At 36.8% G+C, this 25,286-nt stretch overlaps 1 protein-coding gene across 6 annotated transcripts in view; it reads right to left on the reverse strand.

Annotated features, from left to right (window-relative positions):
- The window catches only part of GRIA4 (glutamate ionotropic receptor AMPA type subunit 4), a 229,016-nt gene that overhangs the window by 35,396 nt on the left and 168,334 nt on the right, over positions 1-25,286 (reverse strand). For 5 of the 6 annotated variants that reach the window (XM_085216276.1, XM_085216281.1, XM_085216280.1 and 2 more), the window contains exons 10-13: positions 18,482-18,688; positions 11,557-11,927; positions 10,064-10,262; positions 5,298-5,545 (exon numbers count right to left, since the gene is read on the reverse strand). In XM_085216276.1, the coding sequence (XP_085072402.1) occupies positions 5,298-5,545; positions 10,064-10,262; positions 11,557-11,927; positions 18,482-18,688 (1,025 nt within the window). The remainder of the gene's footprint in view (positions 1-5,297; positions 5,546-10,063; positions 10,263-11,556; positions 11,928-18,481; positions 18,689-25,286) is intronic. The other variant, XM_085216278.1, reaches the window with a different exon arrangement.

Here is a 25,286-nt window from a genome sequence, read left to right on the forward strand (position 1 = left end):
AATACATTTAAGTAAAATCTTTTACTTGGAGAGTTTTGTTCTTGTAAATTTTACAAGTGGAAAGTTAGGAAATCAAAACAATCCTGACTTAAACCACAAAATTGCAGTAAAAAGTGTTTATAGAGTTTATTTTCTAGAGAAAACACCTCATCAGTGTCCATGATGCTGCACTCATGGCACTTTCTGTGTCCTGCCAAAAATAAAAAACAAAAAATACATCAATATATCTCTGAATTACTTCAAAGAGTGATCTACCTGTCCCCACAGAACCTATTTCTGCACTGACACCGAACTGCCAGATAGATGGACAGCTAGACAACAGTTTGGAGATTTGCCTCAAGAAAACTTGGATTTAGTTATAAAGTTACTAATATCAAGACAGTAGGTTGCAAAGCTCCCCACACAGAGACCCCCATTCATAATGGATATTTATCTTATTCACATAAACTCACAAGTAACCTCAAGAAAAAAGATCCTTACATCACAGAAACCCCACTGTAGATAAAACTCTTTCAGGTTCTGCATTCAAATGAGTGAATGCTTAAGATGTTGGCAGGGCACCCTGGGGATGCCTTTTCACCCATTCTCCAGAAGATTCCTTCCTTGTGAGGGCTAGAAATTAAAATCCATGGCTTTGCTCTCATTGCACTTCTGCATTTCATACCAACAATCAGAAAATTACATCCACATCACCTGCTTCACCAATGCCTTTCCCATGTTTCCCACCACACGTTATAAAAAACACAGCGAGGAAGGGGTGAAGAACTAGCATTTCGGCCACATGGCCCTGTTCTCCTTCCTCACTTCCTTCTAAAGTCAAGTTGAAATTATTCTTTGCTATACATAAAGAATAGAGATTGAACAACGAAATATGGAATCCCAGATTTGTATCTGTAAACACTCACTGTAAGGTCAATAGCAGGAATTAATACAGCTCTGGATTTGATCATGTTTGTGAACAGCCACCATCAATCCCACCAATTTCCATCTCATCAGCACATTTATTCACACAACAATTGTTAATTATTTAGGCAGATTAATTCTACCACTCACACTGAGCAGGACTCAAAGAGCCTCACCAGCACTCATAACCTGACCACCTTGCACCCATTCACACTTCATGCTGTGGGCTGCAGGCCAGCCCAGCACAATGTCCTTAGTGAAAGCAGTCGTGGCAACAACAATGTTCTAGCTCAACCTGTTATCCTTGCATCAAAGAGCTTCAAAGTACAAAAAGCAGTGCTTTTAAGATAATATTGCCCTTGCTTACTCTTCCTTTACTCTTAAGAGCAAAGAACTTCCATTTTCATCTATTCAAACATGTTTATGATGCCTACATAACCAAAACAGAAGAGTACAAGCATGCAAGGTACAGAATTTGCACTGCGAAAGGCCTCCAGGTACCGCCCTGTAGAGACACAGATTACTGTGCATGGCAAGGCCAACAAGCCAGCTGTGGTACACAGTGACCAGAAGTCTGGCTACTAGCCCATCTTCTAACAACACCACCTTTACAAAGGCAGGTGTGGCTAAACAGACCAGCAGCTCTCTCTTAACCAACTTTCAATACACAACCATTGAAGAAAAACACTCTTTATGTCACACTGATTACTACACAGTAGTTTTGGACAGATACCTACCGTGGTAGGAAGAAGAAACAGTAGGGACGACTGGGTAGTGCTATGAAAGAAACTCAGTTTTTGTTGTGATGAATCTTTGCCCTCAATCTCACATTCCTTTTCAGATGTGTTAGGCTTTTACCGTATTATCTATAAATGAATATCACTGAAAAGGCAGGAAGGAAGGAGACAAACATGATGTGCAGTGTGATACTGCCCACTGGGCATAAAAGAAGCACACATCAGGCATTTCTCATTCTCTTCCACCCAGTGATATATATGCATGAGTCCTACTACTCCACCAGCACCGAGAATAAATCATTTAAGTTAGCCAATAACTACTGGTTGAACACTGCAGGAGTGAGGCATGGAATCCAATAAAGAAGAGTTTCAAATTAAAATCCACTAACCCGCTCATGCGCAGGGTCATGAGCAATAGAGAGACCGGTCGTTGGTCACTCTGAAGGGTGGATTTCATCTGTATGAGCAAAGGGATGGGTATGTGCACTCTAATGAACATAAGACCAGTGATGTGATGGCTGGAAATCATTGTAAACGGAAGAAATCTGATTATACTTCCTCCACTTTCTGTCTGTGCTACATATGTGAAAATATAGCCTGATTTTCCATATAATCATATCAATATTAAATGAAGCTGTTAATACATTTTTAGTGAAGAAACTCCTGATTTGCAATCACTGTAGATAGGATGAAGATTAAGAACAGTGAAGTGAACACCTATTTCAAGTGAAATAGGTGTTAAAAGAGCTTAGTAAATAATTTGCCATGAATAATTCATTTAAAAAAAATTATATTTTTCCATGGTCCCAAACAACCCAAGAATAGAGCGAGAATTTTTAACATTTATATGTTATTTGCAGTTATTTCTGAGCTACATTAAGTAATTTATGGTAAACACATAATTCCAAAAGGAAGTTATGATAATTAAGTAGAACATAAAATTTTCAACTCCCACAGCAAATTATGTCTTTTGACTATGATATGTAATGAGCTGAGCTAGTCTGCCCTTCATGAATTTCAAAGTGTGTGTTCAATATTTGCAATTATCTGTGCTGGCAGCGGTTACATAAGTCATTTGACCAGTAGCAATCAAAATAGTAAACCCAGCACACTCTATGGTTCCAAACAGCTCAGGAAATACTGAAGCATGCAGTTAAAAAGTACAGTTGAGTCTTTTCTGTTCAAAAGCACACGGCTAAGATGCCTCTCCCCTCTTCACTCAGCACTAGTTCTACATGAACACATGGATCAGGTGGTAGGCATGTGAGGTGTTGCTTGTTCTTTCTTCTTGTCCAGAACATTAAGTTAGTTCCTTAATGTTTTTTAATGGGTAAGCAGCACTAATGTGTTGCTTGAGGTTTGTCACTGGGGCTGGAGAGGGAATGGGGTGCAGCAGGAGAACAAGCAGCTTAGCACATGTGAAAGAAAGGCTCAGGAAAGACATGGACGTTGACAGCCAGTCGAGACAGCTTGAAAGAAGATTTGGTCCAATTTTCAGCCTGGGTAAGATTCTCCCTATCCATTTTATGAAACATGTTTGAAGTTAGGAGGTGAAAAACTAAATGTTGATCATATCACCCTAATGATACTTTCTAATTCCCATTTAGACCAAATTGTGGCCTCACAGAAACATATGCAAGCTTTGTTTTTATCTGGGATGGAACCAGGATTTCATACTTTATCCTTGTGGTCATGGCTTTTCATTTTTATTCCTATTAAACTGTCTTAATGGGCCCTCTTCCCTTCTGGTCTAACCATTTTATGTTTCAGCCCTATTACTCTTAATGTATTTTATCTTGCCAGCCAACCAAACCTGAGATAAACCCAAATTTGACATAAAATAACTACCACTGGCTGCTAATGCTCAGGATAATAGGCTGTCTGTTACATTTGGTGTTGAATACTTGGCAGAAAATACGGAGAAGGACTACAGAGCACCACAAAGCATGCTCAGGGCAAACAGACCATGGCTAGGATATATACGTGAGCAGCTAAAATGATTTCTAAACAAGTTTGCTCTGACTTTGGGCACTTTATTATCTAAGCTGCAAGGAAAGCAGCTCCACTCAACTGCAGTGCTGCCTAACTCTTCTAGGTACTCTGCAGCACTGAGAGGACAGACAGTAATATATTATAAATATAAAATTAAAAATATATGTCTGTGTGCTTTGGAAAAATACTCAGATAACTGACTACTCTTTTATTATCTACTGTCTTCTGCTTTTACAGCCCCATGAGTTCTGAACATAATTTCTTTACAATTAGTATTTTACTGTTGACATTTTCCCTCTCTCATCTCCTTATGTTCTCTTACCACTCCATTCAATAGCAAAGGTGTCAGTTTTTAAATCTGAGAGGTACTGAATGTTAAAGACCAAAAATTAATATTCAATCCTGACAATAACTGGACTGATATTCCCTTGAATGTACACCCCTTTTCTTCTGCTGCAGATGGACATGGTGATATTTCCATTCTCATCAGTGTGGCACAGCTAAGGCTTGAGGTCTGTGGTACTGTGTGCGGGTTAGATCAGTGAGTTAAGAGCTAACCTAGTTAATTGAATAGTGGTAAAGTTGTTTCCTCTGCAGTCATGAATGTAGCCAAATATCCCCAGTTACTTCCTACTCAAAATAACGTCTCTATTTGCACCTGCAGCACCTCCTTTATCTCACTAGTGACTGTGTTACCAGAGACTGTTTTAACCCCTACTTGTGAGCACATGAGTGAAATTGCTGCAGGGAGTGCTGGTTGTTCCATGGCTATTCCCTCTCCCAACTCCCATGCACCCTATTGCTGTAAGACATCACAGGCCATATTCCCTCAATCTGCTAGTTGCTCTTATGCTTTGAAGAAAATTGGCAAGTCTACCATAAGAAAAAGACAACTTTTGTTTGCATTAAATGCTGAAGACATCACAATGGTAAATATTGCCAGTTGCAACACAGAGAAGTACCTAGACTTATGTTTCCTTGAAAATCCAAATGAACAACAAACAATGTTCTGTTTGTGAATCTAAAACTCTCCTGCTTGACTGTGTTTTATACCAAGACAGCAAAAATGCTGGTGACTTTGAAGGCAGTACTGAAATGCATTATGCTGGAAACAAAACCTTTTTTTTTTTTTTCTTTTCTAAATAAGAAGGTGCTTTAAGAGAAGCAATTCAATTAAGTTTCTGTGATGAAAGAACAATTGCCTCTAAGTGATGACAATTGAAAAAAAAATGTTAAAAGCAGCTTCTTTTTCAGAAATTGGCAGCCAAGATCAATGAACAAAACATAAAATGTAGGCATTATTATTGATGCAGCTACTGATGCAAATAATGTATGCATAATACTCTGTAAAGGGTTGGTTTTGGTGAAAAAAGCTGAATGAAATAGAATAGCTGATGTTAATTCTATTGAGGCTGACTTCAAGTAGCTAGTGTTCAACCAGTTTGGTTTTTATATGGCCTTGAAAGGTATGCCAACTATAGCTGTTAAATCCATATTGCAATTAGGAACTGTTACCTTTGCTGATCAAACAAAATATGAAATGGAAGAAAAGAAAAACAACATACCATGTTCACACACAAAACAAAAAAATAGCTATATCAGGGACATCAGGGAAGGTGGAATACTATAACAACACATTTTATATTGTTATACTATTCCACCCACCTTAATGGAGAACCCTTCGGTGTGGCTACGCCATAGCCTTTCGAATCCAGATTTCCTCCCACTTTCATGGTGTCACAAGGCTTTCGTTGCTCAATGTATTCATTCATGGTGGACTCCAGCAGGAAGGCAAACTTGCCCTTGGATTTGCGGACACGAGCTACTCCCTCTGCAGTAGTCCTAGTGAACACTGACGGCTCTGCTGATTTCATGTAGGTCCACATCTTTTCATACACTGCTATTTTTGATCTCTGGAGAAAATTAAAAAGAAGTTAGAACAAAAGAATGTTGTGACATTTCACAGTGGTGCTGTTCAAAATAAAATCAATCACAGTTTTTCAAATAATGGGTATTGGGAAAATCTGACTGTTAAGGGTTTCCTTTGAATCCAATGATTAATAAAAAAAAAAAAAAGGCATAACAATGGATATACTATAAAATCAGATATCATTTGTAGACCAGCTACAATAAAGTAACTGCATATTTAGGGCATGAATTTATTTCTAGATAAAAGCAGTTCACACAATAAATGTTATAAGGAGTATTTTAGGGAATTGTGTATGAAATAGATATCCATAACAAACCTATATGGAAAAGAGAAAAAAAAAAAAAAGGGAATTCCTCCATAAATATTGAGCTGTATCTTGAGTTAATTCTCTGCTCTTACATCCACTTCTAACATCATTGAAACCACAATAGCTTAAGTAATATTTCTGCTTATTCACAATCCACAATTCCACTTCAATTGAGATTCTGTACATTTGAAGACATGGTTCAAATTAAAGATAAAAACAGAAAATTGTACAAAATATGCTGCTGAAGGAGATACAATGCTGAGCATTTTGTCTTAAACAAATATTATGTATGTTTTTAGAACAGTGGTTCATAAATAAATTGGGTTTATATCTTGCAAGTACTTGGCTAGGACATGTGCTTGCTCAAGGAATGTGCAGGAATTCATGACTTAGCTGGAGATTTTCCTGACTGGGATTGTGTGATGTATTCACAAATAAAGAATAAGGGAATCATAAACCTTAACCAAAAATAAATAAATAAGGAAATAAAACATCAGAAAGTGTAGAATTTAAACTTGGAAACCACAGTGGTGAGGCTGCTGTCAATATCAGAAGCTTCCCTGTGCCTGTTACATTAATTCAGCAACTCCTCTGCTTCATCCAGCAACAGCAGTACATACATGCTAACCAGCAGCATGGCAGCTGACCACTAACCAGTATTTTTATTTAATAAGACGTGACATTTGTCTTCTCCAGTGTGTGGGCAAAAAAAGAACCTTTCTAGCCATGCAAGCTTTTCTTTGAGTCAACAAGAATTTCAAGTAAAGTGAGATTTGGTCTGTCAGCCCATTCCTATGCTGTGCTGAGCACTGCAGGAAAATAATTACTTTATTATATGGCCCCACACTAAAGGAAACAGAAGGATCTTAGAATGTTTGAGCAAATACAAAATAATGTCATCTAGGTATTATTTAAATGTAGAATGGCTTTAAGAATCCTGGAACCAAGACTTTGCATAGGTTAGGAGTAATTTTCCTGAGCAAATACTGACTGAATGTATTATGGCTTAGAAACGAAGTCGTTAGAAGAGAACATCTAACTGGAAAATGAGCATCATTCAGCCAGAAATGTTCGATACAAATACCATACAACAAAACATCATAAATTATCCATGCTTTTTTTAGTTTGTCTACCTATCCCATTTTGTCCATCAACACAATAAAACTTAAATTAATAATAGCTGTGTATATCCATAATCACATCCTCTCTTTCCACTGCAGACACAGATCCTTGCCATTTACATAATAGCAGCTAAGAGCAGAGCCTTAGTCAAGCCATCCACGTCTGCCCTTTGCTTTACAATTACAATTAAAATTACAGAAAGAAAAAAAAAAAGTAAGAGAGCAGTAATGAATCAGGCAACATTTCAGGAATATTTACTTGCCTTTGTTTACCTTTACTTCTAACAATTTCTTACATCTTAACATTCACTTCATGAAGTAAACTTATAATAGGTCACTTTCCTTCACAACTAGAAACATGCCTCACAAAGTAGTACTATTATTAACATGGAATTATGCCCTAAGTCAATTAAAAAAAAAGGTTTCATTCAAGTATGGTTTTTTCTGGATCTTATTTTGTTTCTCCATCAAGAGATAAAAAATACAGAAAGTCTAACAAGACATTTGCTCTATGAGGACATTTTTGTCTCCCAAGCTTTCACTTTTAACATTCAAATTGCACATGTCAACCCAGAGCGAAAAATGAAGATATTTCTTATTACCACATGAGAAAGCTTAGCAGCTTTCCACTGCAGTCAGTCAAGATAGGATGATTTTCATTTAGGGCTTTTCTGAGACTGCTAAAGGTAAGGTTTCTTCCTCTTGAGCAAGCTGCTCTGACAGTGCAACTCTTGATGCTTCCAAAACAGGAAATAAGAGTAAATAGTTGGTGGAATCAAAGTCTCACTTTTCTTTACTGTGTCTTTAAAATGACTTTCTTTTTCTGTTTACAATCAGGATGTAAAGCAGACTGAATGTCTGTTCTGATTTTCTGACGTTTTGATAAGAAATGATCAAATGATAAGAAAATGTCCTGATGGATCACAGCCAGTAATCACTTTCAGTAATCACTAAAAGAAAAGTTATCCATGACTCTAATTCTAAAACTGACGATTGCTTCCAACCACACACACACACAAATTAATTGGGAAACAAATCTTCATGTACTATTGTTTGAGGTGGGGCCTGAGTTTATGAATTATGCAAACAGTGCTTGTATAAATTTTGTCTGTCAGTGATATTTTATCCTTGTCCCTATTTTGTGCAAAAATTTTTAGAAATAGAGTCATCATAGAATGGTTTAGGTTGGGAAGGACCTTTAAAATCTCCCCTGGGTATTCTTTTTTGTATCATCACATCATCACATTAAAAACAGCAAGTAATGTACATTCTTGAGAATGTAAGAAGTGAATAAATAAATAATTAAATAAACCTGCTTTGTTCTCAGTATCATGGTTTTAATTATCGTCACAGCTTCATGCCTGTTGAAAAAATACTGAAATGCATACATTTTAATGTACTAAAACTGGAATTTTCATAATTAAATGCCAGAATTTGCACAAAATGAACTAAAGAAGAATCTATGGGTTAAGCATAAATGAAGAAAAATAAAAAGGAATACTGTGGGATTATACTATTTTCTAGAAAATAGGAAATCCAGCCATCTCAGGAATTACAGTGTTTCAGTTTTTGGACGAGCTCTCTGTATCTGAAAGCCACCATTTTGGCAGGTGTCTGATGTAAAATCAAGGCTTCCAAGAATAAAAAGCCGTGTTTCTACCACCTTAGGGATAACGAAGCCTGCTCTCAGAAACCATCTGTAACATTGAATTTAGGTGTATAGCAGCATACTGACTGTGCAAGAAGACAGGTATAGACACCTGTCCCTGAAACATATCCATCAGAAAATGAATTACCAAGCACTCTAGCCATTTCTGATGGATCATTCTAGAGTTGGTGCAAAGAGAAGGAAACTTCAATGGGTGACTTATTTCACCCTAAAACTCTTGTCCCATACAGGTTGCAATATCTACAGAAGAAATCTAGTAAACTCTCTGAAGAGTAAACTCCCATAAGGCGTCCTATGGAGTAAACTCCATGTTTTTACAGCTTAAAAATATGCAAGAAAATATCTGCAAGTTTTCTGTGGGGCTGTATCTTACAATGAAAATATTATTTCACTACAGGGTTCTTGAACAACACTCATCAACTCTCTTTGAACTGATACTGTCTTCAGTTCACAAATTCCATTCCTAATGTTGTTGAGTGACTTCAGTTTGGCCAAACTGAAAGCATTCAAGCTACATGGGAGTGCCTGACACAGAACAGTACCCTTTCAGTAAGACAAACTTTTCTTTCTTCTAAAAATGCCTTAACCTGTATCTTTCATAGAAATATTAGACTTTTTGTCTTGAACCATTTAGTTACCAAGGGAGAATTACTGACTTACTACATTTATTCAAAGCCATGTTCAAACACTAAACTCACACACTTTCAAATGAAATGAATGAAAGTTTCACTTTCATTTGCTGGAAATGTGAAATCAAGCAGGAGGGGTTATTTATTATATACTCTTGATAATGCCCAGGCTCCGTGCTTTCTGACTGGCAAAGGAAGAGGTTTACATGTCAACTACAGATATATAGGAAAGCAAATGAAAATGAAGTAATCAATAGCGACAGCACAGACATATGAATGGCTATTTAGGCTATTTCCTAATGCTTCAGCCCCATCCCCTCAAGTTATATTTTCTCTTTATTATTCATCTGAAAGTCTGTAAATTAAAAATAATGCATTTTCTATCTAAGACCCTAAAGGAAAATGCATGCAGCCAAATCCGTAAGTAAAAGCAAAACCTACAAGACTACATATTATCATCATGGACTTTCAATGCTTCATTTTAGTGCTGTAGCTTCAAATGAATCAATAGTGCAATGCTGCTTTAATTATCACAGGCTCCAATATCCCTCAGGGAAACTCTTCTCTCCAATGTGACAGGATCAATAAGTTTTCCATGAATTAAAATAACTGAAAACTCCAACAAAAGGTGTCAGGGGTAAAAATGTAGATTAAGAATTGCATGAGTTACAAACCATATTATATATAATTGCAAAGTAATGGTACTTCACCCTTTCCAAGCATTTTATCAGAGTGGTCATTAGGGAAAGCTGCTCTAATGGGTATGCCAACTTACTCTGAAGAACTCTTTGGTTGACCCTGAGTCCAGTGTCCCGTAAGCAATTTCAGTTTGTTTGGCAAGGTCTTCTGCACTTTCTATGGGTGAGACCATTCGCTCAACAGTCAAGAAAGCAGCGAGGTTAGCAGTGTAGGATGAAATAATGATGAGCGTGAAGAACCACCAGACACCTCCAACAATGCGACCTGAGAGGGATCTAAACATGAATAAGATAATGCACATTTTCCTGTCTCTTCAGCCACAAAGAGAGAAAGAGAAAAAAAGAAGGCACTATTATTACTGAATATGTCATTACCTAACAGAGAATGGAAAGGAGACTATCTGCATTTTAAATATACACTTTTAATCTTAATGCCTAGAGTATACAGTCCACTATAGTAATACATATATCTCACAGACACAGAAGTATGAATTCTCTTGAACAATAATCCCAATGTTCTTATTTCAGGAAATGCCTACCATGGCAAAAATGTTGTAAAAGATCCTAGCTAGGTAATTTCTTTTTTGAGACAAAAGTAAAACCTAGTAGTTGCAAATCAGTAGCTTTGTCTTTTTCCTCTTTAAGAAAGATTTGCACATGCATTATATTGGTTCCAGGATTAAAATGTTCCTGTGACCAATATAACATATGTTCAGTTACCACAAGGACTTATCAAACATTCTGAACACAACTGTAATAACATTTCACATTTTTTTATTTAAGAAGCGGGTATTTTTGTGGCAACTGTTATTTAGGATAAGTAAAAAATACAATTTCCATTTTACCACCTGCAATTTGATGTGAAGGCTTTTGAAGAGGAGCATACATCCAGTATTAATCAGCAACAATATTATTTCTGATTTCAATAATAGCAGAGCTAGAGGTCAGTGCTGATGCTCTAAAATCTCATTGCTAATTCAAATTTGAAAGAATGGGTCATAAATTAAGTTGTAGTTACTGCACACTAAAGTCCCAGAACATCTAAAGAGGTTGAGAAATTCAGGACTGAGATATATTACATCTGAAGTAAACTACTCTATAATGCCTAGCTTGGCACTACAGCATGGCTGTCACAAACAGCTGGTCAAATATTATCTCTCATGTAGACAGGGATATTCTCGATGCAGTGCTGCAGAATTTAATAGGGAACAGAAATTGGACATTTGTTCAGATAAGTTAAGTAGCATAATAGTGTGCATTTCACAACTGTAATACAATGGAACTAATTTAGCAACAACACAATTCCTCTGAAGCCCACACAGTGGGATTCTTCTCGTGTGTACCTGTTGTTTCTGAGAACTGTCTGTGATTTATGCATATTGATATACATAAACAATAATGGCTGAAATTCAAAGCATATTTTGTTACTCTTATTGTAGTTATTAAAACAAGAAAAATGAAAAGGCTTCCTAAAGAATGAACTTCAAAACACTGCCAGGAAAATAAAAAGGGAGGCTTTATGCTTCAGTGTTGAAGATAAAATGCAAACGTAAAAAGATTTGACACAAACCTTGGGGAAATATCACATCCTTGTTGCATAAAGGCACCCAGGGAAAACCAGAGGCTGTTGAATATGCCAAATTCATTGGGAGGCTGATCACTGGGTCCTTCTTTCCCATCCTCTGGTTCTTCTGTATGCCACTCGTATGGACTAAACCTGCTAACTAGGAACAGGACCACACTGACACCAATGTAGGCAAAGACTATGCACATCCAGATCTCATACGCCAAAGGGTCCAAGAAGGAAAATACTCCTGGTTTAGATTTCTGGGGCTTTTTGATCATAATGGATATCCCCAAACTCATAAAAGGCTTAGAAAAATCAATGACCTCTTCTCGTACCAAAGTGATGGTCAGAGGCGCAACAGCAATCTCTGCTTTCTATAAAGAAAAAAGAAATATAGATGTATAGATTAATTGGATTTGGCTTACAGACTCAGCTAAGCAGCTAATTCCAAAGGTATGTTATCAACATCAGGACACTGTGGCTTATATGTTCTTTATACTATGTTTCTGTTTCGTACTATCACAGTCTACATTTACTCAATATGCTTTTAGAAAAAGAAACATATTGCAGGGTTTTGTTTTACAGAACTATAGAAGTACTTAATTTTCCTGAGAGAAGACTCTCAGATCTTATAGAGGTGGGCAGCAGTCTATGTAGGGCACTTCAGGTATTAATTCAAATTTAAAGAATTTAAGGAAGGATTCAAAGTGAAAATGTCCTTATTGACATTAGATATATTTGTATTTTTATAAGATCCCAGAAATAGTTGCATATTATCATATTTTCATAAGGTAAAATCATTGTTCTGCACAAACCAACTCAGAGTCTCATGGAAATTCCAAATTCCATGAAGTAGCAAAGGTGATTAATTAATGCCACAAAACTACAGGAAGACAATTTGAGGAAAAGATAGTTCAGTACAAAGGAATCAAGTTATAAGCAGCAAAAAGACAAGTATATGGAAAACAGGATACAAAACTGTGCCATTAAATGATAAAAAGTTTGTTGAATCCACTTCCATTAGAATTTTTTAAAAGATCTGTTTCTTTAAATATGTTTTTGTCAGTCTTTAATGAATCATTACTGATGATGATGTTGATAATGGCTACTAACAATGATGTCTGCATTAACTACAAAGTATTGTAACTGCACAAATTGTCTTTTCTGTGATCCAGGACCAACATCAGACTAAGGTTTGCTCCTTACCCTGTGAGCTAAAGCTGTACAGTAGTACAGTCATACTATAGTATTATATACTGTACATACTATAGTATACTATAGTATATACTGTATATATTATAGAATATACTGTACTATGGTACAGAATTACAGTAGTACCTTACATGGAAGTTGTAAAAGGAACTGGGAAGAAAATGCAACAGTGACAGGGGAACAGAAATGCAGAGGCTGCTGAAAACTTTCTCCTGTTCATCCCGTCATCCTGTTACCCTGCCCACAGCAGGGCAGTTGGAACTGGATGATCTTTGGGGTCCCTTCCAAACCAAACTGTTCTATGATTCTATGATTACCACAGTGCTATCTCCAGGTGCATTCATAAAGATAAAGGCTAGCCCAGGATCTCTGGCTAGCTTGAACCTCTTAACTAATGGGCTAAGGAGGATATCTTTAGGAAATACATTTTTTGTTTGCAAATAAGGTAGACTCAACCTGCCTTCTGCAGTGGCCATATTCTGCTTCAGATCTCAACACATGAGATATTCTGCATTTGTTTCCCCCCATTCCAAACCCAATCATCTTCACGGGCACAGCTGAGTTATTCATGAACCTCCGTAATGTAACTGTCTTCATTTTCTTTTCTAAGTACTCATTTTACCCGAATTCATCTTACAGAGTAGTATCTTCAGATAAAGTATATATCTCATAGTTCATCAAAATTTAAGCATGTTTTCATTTTAGCAAGTTCTTCAGGACATAAATACTCAGTAAAATACAAAAGGACATATTTAAATCCCTCAAATTTCAGCGAAATTAAAATAGGCTGAAAACCGAGGACGTGCTCAAATAGTTTGTCTAATCCAAGTGTTACATAAATAGCTTGTGTGATAAAGAAAAATTGAAACTGAAATGTAGGATTTTTGTCATCTTTAAACTTTAAAACACATATATGCATTTAAAGTAATATGCTCTTGTTTTTTTATAAACTAAGTTATACTAAGCTATACATATTTTATGGAATTTAATTTTGAACTAATTTAATGTAGTTATAATTTAAATGTTTATTTGTAGCTGCATAATACTGAACACATTAAAAGAAGTGACTCATTACAGTGCAATGGTCCAAAAATGCAAATTCAAATTTAAATTATTATATATTAATCATCGGGTTATAGCTGTCATTCTGAAAGAGCTGTGATGCAAACCCTTACCCTGATTTTACGTAAAGATATTACAGTTTAAGCAGTATAATTAAAATAATCATTTTGCAAGCATACCAGTCATTATTTCTTGTGCTAATATCTGGGGTAACCATTATGGCAATACTGCTAATTCTCTGCATTTTAAATTCTGTGATATGAGGCATTTTTAAAAATCTCAATACTTGAAGTGTTGTGATTTTATTAGTAAAAAATACAAAGATAAACAATGTTTAAAATATATTTTCAAATATCCTGACAAGTAGAAATTGAATCTAGTGTCTGTAATCTAAGGTCTGTACGATGGTTTGTGTTACTGACATTGCTGCATAGTTCTGTACTTCATCTCACTCATCATTTCCCTCTTTTTGGAAAGATGGCTTCCAACCTTAGAGTCAATGTCATTTATAATCCTAAATCTCAAGTTCTGTGAATGCCTTCTGTGGAGTCCTTGAAACCAAATAAACGAAAGACTCAGGGAAATCGTGGTCTACACTGCTAGTTTTTGTCATATTCACATACCAGTATCTTTATTAACACAGTGTAAATGCTCAGCTTGGTTTTCAAAAGTGTTGCTAAATTGTGATTTTCTTATGTGTCTGCAGATTATGAGTGGTGTTAAAAAATGGATCCTTGAGAGTTGTTAGTTTTTATGATGTGAGGTGGAAAAGTGACAGCATCACTTTGGTGCTAGCTGTGGAGATTAATTTAAAGACCTAATTAGCACACTGTTGTTGTATGCAAAACATTGGGTAAGCTGCATCATACCAAATTAAAAGGCCTGCAGAATGAACTGTCTACGCTACCCTAAGGAGTTAAAGAGGAGAAATAAGTACGTATCTCATTTCACTACAGTTGCTGTATAATGTCAGATGGTTAATAACGTAGACAAACTTGTTTCATGACAACGAATGTAAATGAACAGTAAACAGCTAGGTCATGATTAGAAGCCCAGTATTTGGAAAAAAATCCAACCTACCCACTCTGATAATATTACTTATTATTTTTGTATGGATATTTTGTGGCACATGGAGGCCTACATAAACTCCTTGTTGTTGAAAGCTAAATAGCAACAATTGGTATGCATTAAAAGTATCAGTGTTTATGGATTTAGATGATAAACAGTATAACAATAGTGCAAATTATTCATGATCATGTTCCCACTGAAATCTGTTTGGACAAAGACTAATGACACCTCACACTCAAACCAACTCCACCTGTAATGGTATTTCAATCTAGGCTGCACATGTATTCTGCACTCTTCCAGCTTAAAATAATGGAACAAGATTAAGCCTAATGATGCAGATTTTCACTTTTCCAGAATATATTATTGTAATCTTTTAAATAAAATTTGTGCTTAGTGCAATCTGTATGAAGGTGTTAAAGCTATCTGAGAAAAATCATACAGGAAGTAACTTCAACTGTGGAAGCACATGCCTTCTCAGATTTTAGAGAAACGAGCTCTGACTCTCTGTATGAAGCAGTGCAAGAGTAGCATATTCTCTCAGGGGAATAAATATTTAATCAAGGCTGACTGTCAGTGTGTTTGGAAACACCTGTTATACATGCTTAACAGTATTTCAATCTCAGCTAGCATTTCTTCTCTGAGTGGGCAAGTTATGAAGGGCTACAGAGCCCCACAAGAGATTACTGAGGGCGCTCAGATAAATCAGGGACAAATTAGCAAGATTTTCTGATGGCTTTTCACACAGTGCTAAAATCAAAATAGGAAAATAAATCAATCCTTGCCATGACCTTATGTACAGTCATAGCTAAGCTGAGTATCACAGCACCTTATCACTCTGTTTCCCCTGCGATGTGATAAAAAAAATGAGCTACAGATCTCAAGTAACAACCAAACCATTTGCACAGAATCCGAAGGTGTCCAGCTACAAAGTGCATATGGGTTTAACTAGGTAACATGAGATTAACTGGCACATGCACTCACCCTCAGCAATATGAGCAGTGCTACATGGTACTGGGGCCCTATGGAAAAAGCAGGACTGTCCTGTGTGGTGCAGAAATGCTTTTACTGGGCGGCACAATGCTGTTTACCCTTTAATATGGTTGGCATATAGTATCTGTAAAATGTTTCCCAAGCAGGTTGTCTTGTTAACTTGCTAATTCAGTTGCAAATTTGGTCTCAATCCTGGCTGCATATAAAAAGCCCTGCTTGAAGCAGAGCCAGACACTCAGACTTTGTGATTACGATTTGCGGATCTACCAGAGAAGATGAGCAGCCCCTTACAGGAGAGCTTTGCAGGAAGGATAGGCTGATTTTCCTGCTTTCTCTAAGTGGGGACCTGCTGCTGTGTAAATCATCTGGCAAGGACTCAGGGAGGTTGCAGGGAGAATGGTTTTTTTGATTTCCCTGCAGAAATCTTAAGTAACACACTTTTCTGCATTAACAGGAAGAACAATCTGCTTTAAAGCTACATCTGTAAAAGTAAGTTGAACATGGCTGGGGAGCTCCTGGCCAGCTGGCACAGGACAGGCAGTGTCTCTGCCATGAAAGTCCTTGAACCTCCAAGCCAGAATGGCTGTACTCAAGCTGCTTATAGGGAGTAGTCTGTCTCCCTTGCTAGCATCAAGCTGGGACCAGAACATATTTTGGAGAATAACTATGGGCAAAAATCCACCGTGGACTTTGTATATATCTATGATAATTTAGCAGATTAGGCAAGAGAGTTCAAGTACCCAGAGGCATTCCCTGGTACTACTGACATACTGGGATCAACACTGCAAATAGGAGCTTTTGGGTACAACAGCAAATACTAGGCAACAGCTGAGTACTATTAGTTCTTTTATTTAAAAAAGCAGTCCCAAGAGCTTTCAGCTTGACCATCAAACCTCTAAAGAGCCTTCATGTCATCTTCTCTGTTCAAAAAATGAAATTCTGACCATGCATTGTGGAATGTCCTTTTCAGGCTATTTGCAACAGGTTGCTCATGCCTAGGAGTTTCCTTGCTTTCAAGTATGTCAACAGCAGCAGTCACATTCCAGGATTGGTATGAACCTCTGTCTGAGCTTCCCAACAGGAATTTGTGTGTTAGTCTATTACTAGGGATGGTTGTGTTTCATGAGGTAAATTTTTCAAGATAAGGGAAAAAAAACGATTAAAAAAAAAAACAACAAAACCAACCAACCAACCAAACAAAAACCCACAAATGATCAGGAAACAGGAAAAGTGTAATTTCAATTTTCCTCTATAACTTCACTAGATTATAAGCCACTAAATCTCTGCTATCAAAAACTCTACAGAATCTGGACAAAGGGACTTTCTCACAATTTGTATAATTTCTCAGATATCTTAAAAGAAACTACTGATGTAAAAGTGCATAATGATCATACCTATGTGATGGTCAATGTTCTTAAAAGCCAGATAAGAAGTTGCCTTAATTTGGATAGGGTAAATCTGAAAAACCCTTGATTTTTAACATTCTGAGAGTTCTAAGGCACTAAAGCAGATACAGACGCTTGGTGATCACTCAGCTTTTCCTCTGTGAGATTAGCTCATTCAAGAGCTTCCAGGAATACACAGGAGTTTGTGATGCTGATATAATCTTCCCATTCTTGCGTCAAAGGAAATCAACAAACTTGGGGAATTGTTTCCCATATTTTTACTATACAAAATCTATTTCAAGTCATGGAGATACCTGAACTGATGAGTAAAAGACTTTGACAAAATCTGTCAGCTTTACGTAGTTGACTGAACAGAGGAGGGCCCTAACCATCATTGGGCAGGCAAGGCTCTGCCTAAAACTGTGAGTAGATCAGCTGTTACTCAGCAGCCTTTCATAGAGATGCAAGCATGATACATGCTCACTGATGGGAATGTTCTCATCTAAAGAGCTTCAGGATTTTTTTCTATTCCATCACTGAAAGGTCTAAAATTTTGGATCTGTTCACAGTACAGATAGCAGCAGCTGAAGCAAGCAGCAAGCAAAGCTCTGAGCTTTTGCTCCTTTTGGTAACATTAAATACTAAAAATATTTCTCTGTGGTTGTTGGAACTATTTTCACAATTACAACTTTGTCAACAGAATTCTTAACTATCATGCTCTTTCTGAAGAATCCTTCTCCAGATCAATGTATAGTATATGCTGTTTCAGTGCCTATATATTCCTATATGTTGTTTATATGTCCTAATAAATGACAATTTCTAACACTAGTCCAACAGTCCTATCTTTTTTAAAAGATCTGCCCCCATCCCATGAAAATGAATCAATGAGCGATTCTCTTCCCAACTAAACTTTACAGTATATCAAGAATAGGTGGTCTTGAAAACCTTCTAACATTTCTAAGAGTAACAAATTTTTAAGGGATGTGAAAACTATGGATGTTCTAATGTCACAAAGCACTGGTTGAACAAACAGCAAAATTTGCATGAAGCTATTTGATTTTCTCTTGAAAATAAATGAAATCACAGAGATAGGAAACAGAATTCTGTTTCTTTTCTGTGACTACAGGTTTAAATAAAATACACACATACTTCCTAATTTATGACTAATACTAAAATAAATTAAATCCTGCTTCAAAAATTGGTATGCTTACCCCATAAACAAGTTCTCCCACCATCCCATTCCAGATTTTTGTCTCTGGATCCCTTGCTCCATATTTTCCATCAGGAACAATGGCAATTTTGTACTTGATACCAATATGTTTTGCAATTTCTGACGCCAGATCTACACAGTATCCTTCAAACTTGTCATTCCCTTCAAACGTATCATGGTTTTTCTTGAACATAACATATGGGGCTTCCTATAATGAAAGAATTAGAACTGTAAAGGAGAAGTATACAGAATATACTCTGAAAAGCAACATGTAATCTACTGATTGAACAACACACTTAATCAAAAGTACATGGATATTGTCAGCACATTTAAATTTGTGAACAGAAATCTTTCTGGATATACTATTATACTATTCTGGATATACTATAATTGTGGCTTACTCATTTCACAAGCTTTATCAACCTCTACAAATAAAAATCATAAAAAAGACCCAAGTATGTATATAATTTTTACTTTGTGCTAAATTAAAGATCTTAGTACAATGTATAGTGAATATAAAGCAAGATCAGAGGTTGCATCCGTACAATGCAAATGACTGTGGGATAATACAAGGTATAAATTACACTTTTGACTGCAATGAGTGCAATGGCTCTTCCAAAAGTAATAGCTTCTATTTTATGATGTTGGCCCATAATGTCAGAGGTTGATGTTGGTGCTATGGCAGTAGCATTTGAACCTTCCTGCCACAAGTGTATTACATTTTGCTACTGTGTGACAGATGGCAGCAGAGGAGCAGTCTGGCAGAATGGCATCCGACATAAAAGTGTGGATGAAGGAAATGTGTGTAATTGAATTCCTCCATGCAGAAAAAAATAGAACCTATTGACATTCATAGACACTTTCTGAACGTTTATGGAGACCAAACAGTGGATGACAGCACAGTGAGGTGATGGATGGTGTGTTTTAGCAGTGGGGACAGTGGGTCACCTCTACTGCTGCAGACTTTTACAAGTGCAACATGTAGGTTCTCATATAGCTAATGGTGGTGACTCTTGCAAAATAGTGTCTTCTAGCTGAGAATTTGTGCTATGAAATACTGATATTGTGCTTTTTGTATCTGTTGTAGTTTCCATGAAAATATATAGGAGGCATTAATTTCAGCTCAATCGATCTATATCCCGTAACATAATGTAACTCCTTTGTACATAATTTCAGGTGTACAGCCTGAATTATTCACTTTCTTGGGGTTTAAAATGCACAGTTGCTCAGAGGCTATGTACATTCTAGTGAGAATATGGAAATATGTTCCATAGGAAGCATATAATCTCTGAATAAAGAATGCATATTTTACATGGTCTTTTACTACGGACCTAAGTAATATTCATGAACAAGCATAGTATAAAGCTGACTGATATTAAAGATGCATGTCAAATTATCAAAATACAATTTTGGTTACTAAGTGCCATTGGAAAGACGTGAAAATTGTTTTAAAAAGTAGATCTTAACAGTCTTTGTAAATCATGGTACCCCAGTAAAAGTGAACATGTGACTGGGAAATTAAAATCATATTTTTTCTATCTGTCTCTGTGAGGATTTCAGACTTTAGCAATCATTATGTCAAACTATAGTTCCTGGTGGTATTTTAAATGACTTCACATAATCCATATTAATAGCCAGTTCCAGATAAAATATTGTCGCTAATGTCACCCTTTGTTTGAATTTACATCATAAAATACTGGCAACTTCAATTTTCTCTGAGGCTGTAGCTGTGCTGGCTCTTGGCATGCTTTTTAGACACTGACCTTGGTAGTTCTCTGCCCTAGTCACATCTTTCCTACATACCTAATTAGTGCACAAATAAAATGAAGCTAAATGGGTAGATTGAGAATTTGTTCTAGATGGTACTACATGAACATCAGTGTTAAGCAGCAGCAATTATGTGACTTATATTCAGTGTTTAACAAAAAAGGATACATGACATTAAAGAAGCAATGAAGGATTACATACATCAATTCCAATTTTTTTAGTATGCCAGATAAATTTCTTCTGTAGCTCCTGTTAGCTGCATCTGAACCCACCCAAGAGAAGAACTTGATAGGCAAGTTTGAACAGTATATTCAATTTACTATTACAGAATGAAAAAGCAGAAAACCTGAAAAGAGTGAGATTATATATGGGAGGCGCTATTTACTTATGTAAATTTAATCCCTGTGCTAATTGTGTTTATGACACACCTCAGTATAAGGATGGCAGAAGGGAGCTTTGTGTAAAGAGAATGGAGAAAGTTATGTAGTTCATTTACTTAATGTGACAAAAATATCCTAGATTAAGTAAAACAGTTTGGGAATGGGGAAGCAGCAGGGGTTACTTAAACAAAGATGTAGGTTAGTAAGTACTGCAGGAATATTTCATTCTCAGATGTATCCCCAGAAATCTCCTCCCATCACCTCCTTGGGTTATTCTCTACTACTGATGTGCTTTCATGGGCCACAATCCTTGAGTGATAATTCAGCACTGGAGGCCATTTATGCATTACCACCATTAATTCCACTAAGAACTATATTGCATAAAAAACAGTTTGCAGTGGTCACATTCATATCCTACCTGGCTACCTGGCTCCTTGCCATGTATACACATAGGTAAAAGCCCAGAGAAATCTGAGGATGATAATAGCAGACTGCTGCACTTCTTGAGGATTTTGTTATGAGCACTGCACGACCAAGGACTTCTAAAACTGGAGCAATCCCCAAGCAAACTGTTATCATTCTAGCATATGTGACGCGGCCATCGAGAAGGCCAGAGCATTAACTATACATTATAATCTCTGCAATGATGCAGTGCAGTGACTTTGGTAGTGCAGTGTTTGGATCTTCTAAAAAAACCTGCTGAATTTTAGCAGCAGCCCTTATCTTTTTTTTGTATTCTCATTCCCTGTCAAGTGAGCTTAATGTCAACCACCTATTTTCCAGGGGGAGGGAGGGAGAAGAGTAGGGATAAGGGGTTCTCTCCTCAGTTTGTGGAATATCTTAATTTTGGGAAGTATTTCAGGCACATGAATCAAATGTTCCTCACTCATTTACAGTTTGTGTTCCCATTAGAGGAAATGTCAAAACCTTTGTCTTTCTACATACGTTTTTTTCCAGAGAAATGGTTAAAAATAATCAGAGGAAAAAAAATAAATAGCATGTCTCCTGACTTATCAGTAGAACCGTGTCCTGTCCAATATCTTGAATCTGTGGACTCTCCTTACAAACTTCAATTACATTTGCTTGCTGCACTTGAAAAGTCATTTTGTTTTTCAATTCCAGCATCAGTGTTTGCTAGCTTTTCTGATTCAGACATTCTTATAAATCCCAAGCCAAAGCCATATAATTAAAGTCATGAAAAAATAAAAAAAAAATCCTGGAAAGAGGTTTGAACCAGACAGGTGCAGAGCAGGCCAGCTTCTCCCAGAATCCTGACACTGAGCTTCTGCCTGTACATCACTGATAGGGCTGCTACAAAATAAAATAAAAACATTTCAATTGCCTCTGCATAGCAAAGCAGCAGATCCTTGATTCTTCCTGTTAATGGCTACATAAATCTCAGTCTCCTCTCTCCAAGCTCTTTGAGGGATCACCAAGAGGGGGAGCAGTGAGATTCAGCACCACCCTCAGTAAGTGCAAGCAGTAATGACCCCATCCTGTGGAGGGACCTATGAGTGTAGACTCACTTGACCTGAGTTCTGGCAGGGATCGCTTGGGTGACTTGAAGGATCCATTATGGTTCACTTCCCTTCTGCTTCCCTTTCTACTCATCCTGATTTTACTGATTTAGAGTAAGATACAGCAAAGAGCATCATTTATAATGTGTACCTATTATACAGAGAGGTACTGCTTGCTGTAGATACTTTAAAAGAAGCCACAGTTCAGTGTAATCTCTCAACACAAGGCAATGCAATTAAAATTAAGGGAACAAATATTTCCTCTTGCTTACTGTGCTATCCTTTCCCTTCTATCTATTTTACAGAATAAATAATTTTATTTAATTTCTGTGTATACATTATCTGCCAATATGAAATGTATTTTCAAGGTAGAATTTGGTGCGGGAATGTGGATGGGACCAGACGTGGCTTTCTGGTAAAAGACTGTGTGCAAGAAAATTCAGATAGCTGAACTAGTTTCAATTCTGGCCACATCAGACTTTGGGGCTAAAACTAATGAGGTGTGCAGATGCTATTGCAATAACATCAGGACATTGGAAGGCAAGTTTTACTGGTTTGCTAAGAAGCAACTGATACAGTTGAACTTGCAAGGCCACACTGCAAAGACAAAAAAGATCTGAATCAGTAGCATATACTTATCTGTGTGTTACATTCTACCTGTGACACTGAAAAAAAGATTATTTGGTTTGTACAGCCTATTATAATAGCATTTTCTAAACCAGTGGTAATGGTAGTGTAACCATACTGGTCCAAATGAATGAGAGATGCAAGATATCTGAGTAGGGGTATTATCTTTTACTAGATCGACCAAAATAGCTGAAGATTCTAAGGGGGTTTTTTACCGTTTCCAGTCTAATAAAAATATTATTTTTCCCTACCAGCTTTTTATTTACTGCATTTTTTGAAGAATAAACTCTTAACTTGCTGATGAAAAACACAGATTTGACTTATTGCTGAATGAGGCTCAATATCAATGGTACTTGCAAGATTTCAGCTGTTTAATAATATTCTATTTTGTAGTAAATCAAGGAAAAGTCCGCATTGAAATGATCAATGACTAGCACAGGAACAGATATTTGAAATGGTGCAAGCTTTACTTATATAATTCACAATTTTATAACAATACTTAACATATGTAAATACAAGTTTATGTCTGCAACAATTACCTTTATAGATGAAAACAAATCATTTCACCACATTCCCATAAATTCATGTGTACAGTAAAATGCTCACAAGTGATGATTCATACTATAATGGAAGCTGGAGAATGTAAGTAGTCCAAATATTAAACAGATCTATGTATGCCTTGCCTACTGTTAAGAAGTTAATTTCAAAATCTTTAAGCAATGTAAAAATAAATTGTAAAAGTGACAAATATTTGTGCAAGGAAATGTCTCATTTTTTAACAGGAGTGGCAGACATCACACTTTATTCTGAAAAAATCCACCTTCTATAGTACCCAATTTAACTTTTTTTTTTTTTTTTTTTTTTTTTTTTTTTTTCCCGGAATAAAGTGTACAGGATTCGGTTTGAAGTCTTTATCATTGTCATGCAACAAATATTATTTTTTTTTCTCCAGTCTACTAAAGAATTTAATTAATAAATATATTTTATGAAAAAATATTTTTCTATTATGAGAAGATCAAAGAATTTTTGAGGTAAGACTCAGGCAAGTGTCAGTCAAAACAGAGGGTGATATTTAGTCACCTACTGGAAGTGTGTGTCATCTTGGGTGCCCTATGGTAGCCTGCCTGCCCTCCATTTGTCATTCTGCAGGTCTGGGTAGCCCAGATATCCTCAGTGTTAGCCACCTACCTATGAATAATTGAAACAATCTCTAAATCTTTGAATACTTTCATGAAAACTTACACACTTCGTGAACAATTTATCCCATGTGTGAAACATCATGCGGTAGCTAAGACATCCACATGGATTGGTCATATACAGCACAAGACAGGCAGGAAAGGTTCATCCTGCTGGTGTAATTACAGAAATTGGGGTGGGCAGAATATCCTACAGCATCATAAATCTCACTGCATACTTTAAGTGGGCAACTGAATTGAGACCCTCTGTAAAGACATCTACATTTAGATGGCACAATCTTGAATGAGATTCTGCCCTTAAAGATTAGTCTACCAGTGCGAAGACTATCTTACTAAAATACTGAGCTGGAAACCACAATGCAGACACAGCTCATTGTATGTCTAGCTTTGGTTCTACAGGATTTTTGTGATCTTTAAGTTTTGCAGTTTCATATTAGGTACAGTGTTGTCTGTATCATGAAAGGGATTAGAGAATCTAGGGTACTCGTCACAGCCTACTCCCATATATTCTAGTTCAGCATCTCAGAAAGTGATGAGGAGCTGGAAGAGGTTGTCCAGGGAAGTTATAGATGCCCCAATTCTGGAGGTGCTCAAGGTCAGGTTTGAAAAGGCTGTGGGCAGCCTCATCTGATGGGTGGCAGTCCTGCCCATGGCAAGGGGATTGGAACTGGGTGGCCTTGAAGGTTCCTTCCAACCCAAATCATGTTGTGATTCTGTGATCTCACCACCATATTTCTTATCTCGTTAGAACAGTGATGATTACTTTTCCTGGCTGAATAAACCACTGTATTTGCCTTACTATTAGAGAAGTTTATATATAGTGTCTCTACTCCAGCCATATAATTAACCTACATCAAACACATCAAGCTGGGGCCTCTGGGGGGGCAGGAGTGGGGGGTGGGGGGCCATGCTTCTGCACATAGGAAGAGCATCTGTTCATTATGAGAGGCCCAGGAGCATGTGAAGCACATGAAGTGCATGACACATGGCTCTCCCAGGAACTCTAAAGTCCATGTCTATGTGGCAGCTGGTAGATTAATGTATGTCACTGCCCATGTTGCCTTCTCACTCTGGGATGCTCCCTCATCACTTGACTATTTGGTGATAGGCTGACTGTCTATGTGCTGCACCAAATCTGTACAAAAAAATTCTGCGTGCTCTTACTACATTACAAATGAAGATAACATTTTACGAAGCAGAAAACTCTGTACTAGGTTCTTTGATTGCAGAGCTAATTCTTTATAATGCCACAGCCATACAGCCATGTTACAGCGAAGTAAGCGTAGACACACAAAATGTGAAGAAACAGAAGGCAAATC

Source organism: Meleagris gallopavo, chromosome 1 (assembly GCF_905368555.1).
Source record: "Meleagris gallopavo chromosome 1, MGAL_WU_HG_1.1, whole genome shotgun sequence".
Lineage (NCBI taxonomy): Eukaryota > Metazoa > Chordata > Aves > Galliformes > Phasianidae > Meleagris > Meleagris gallopavo.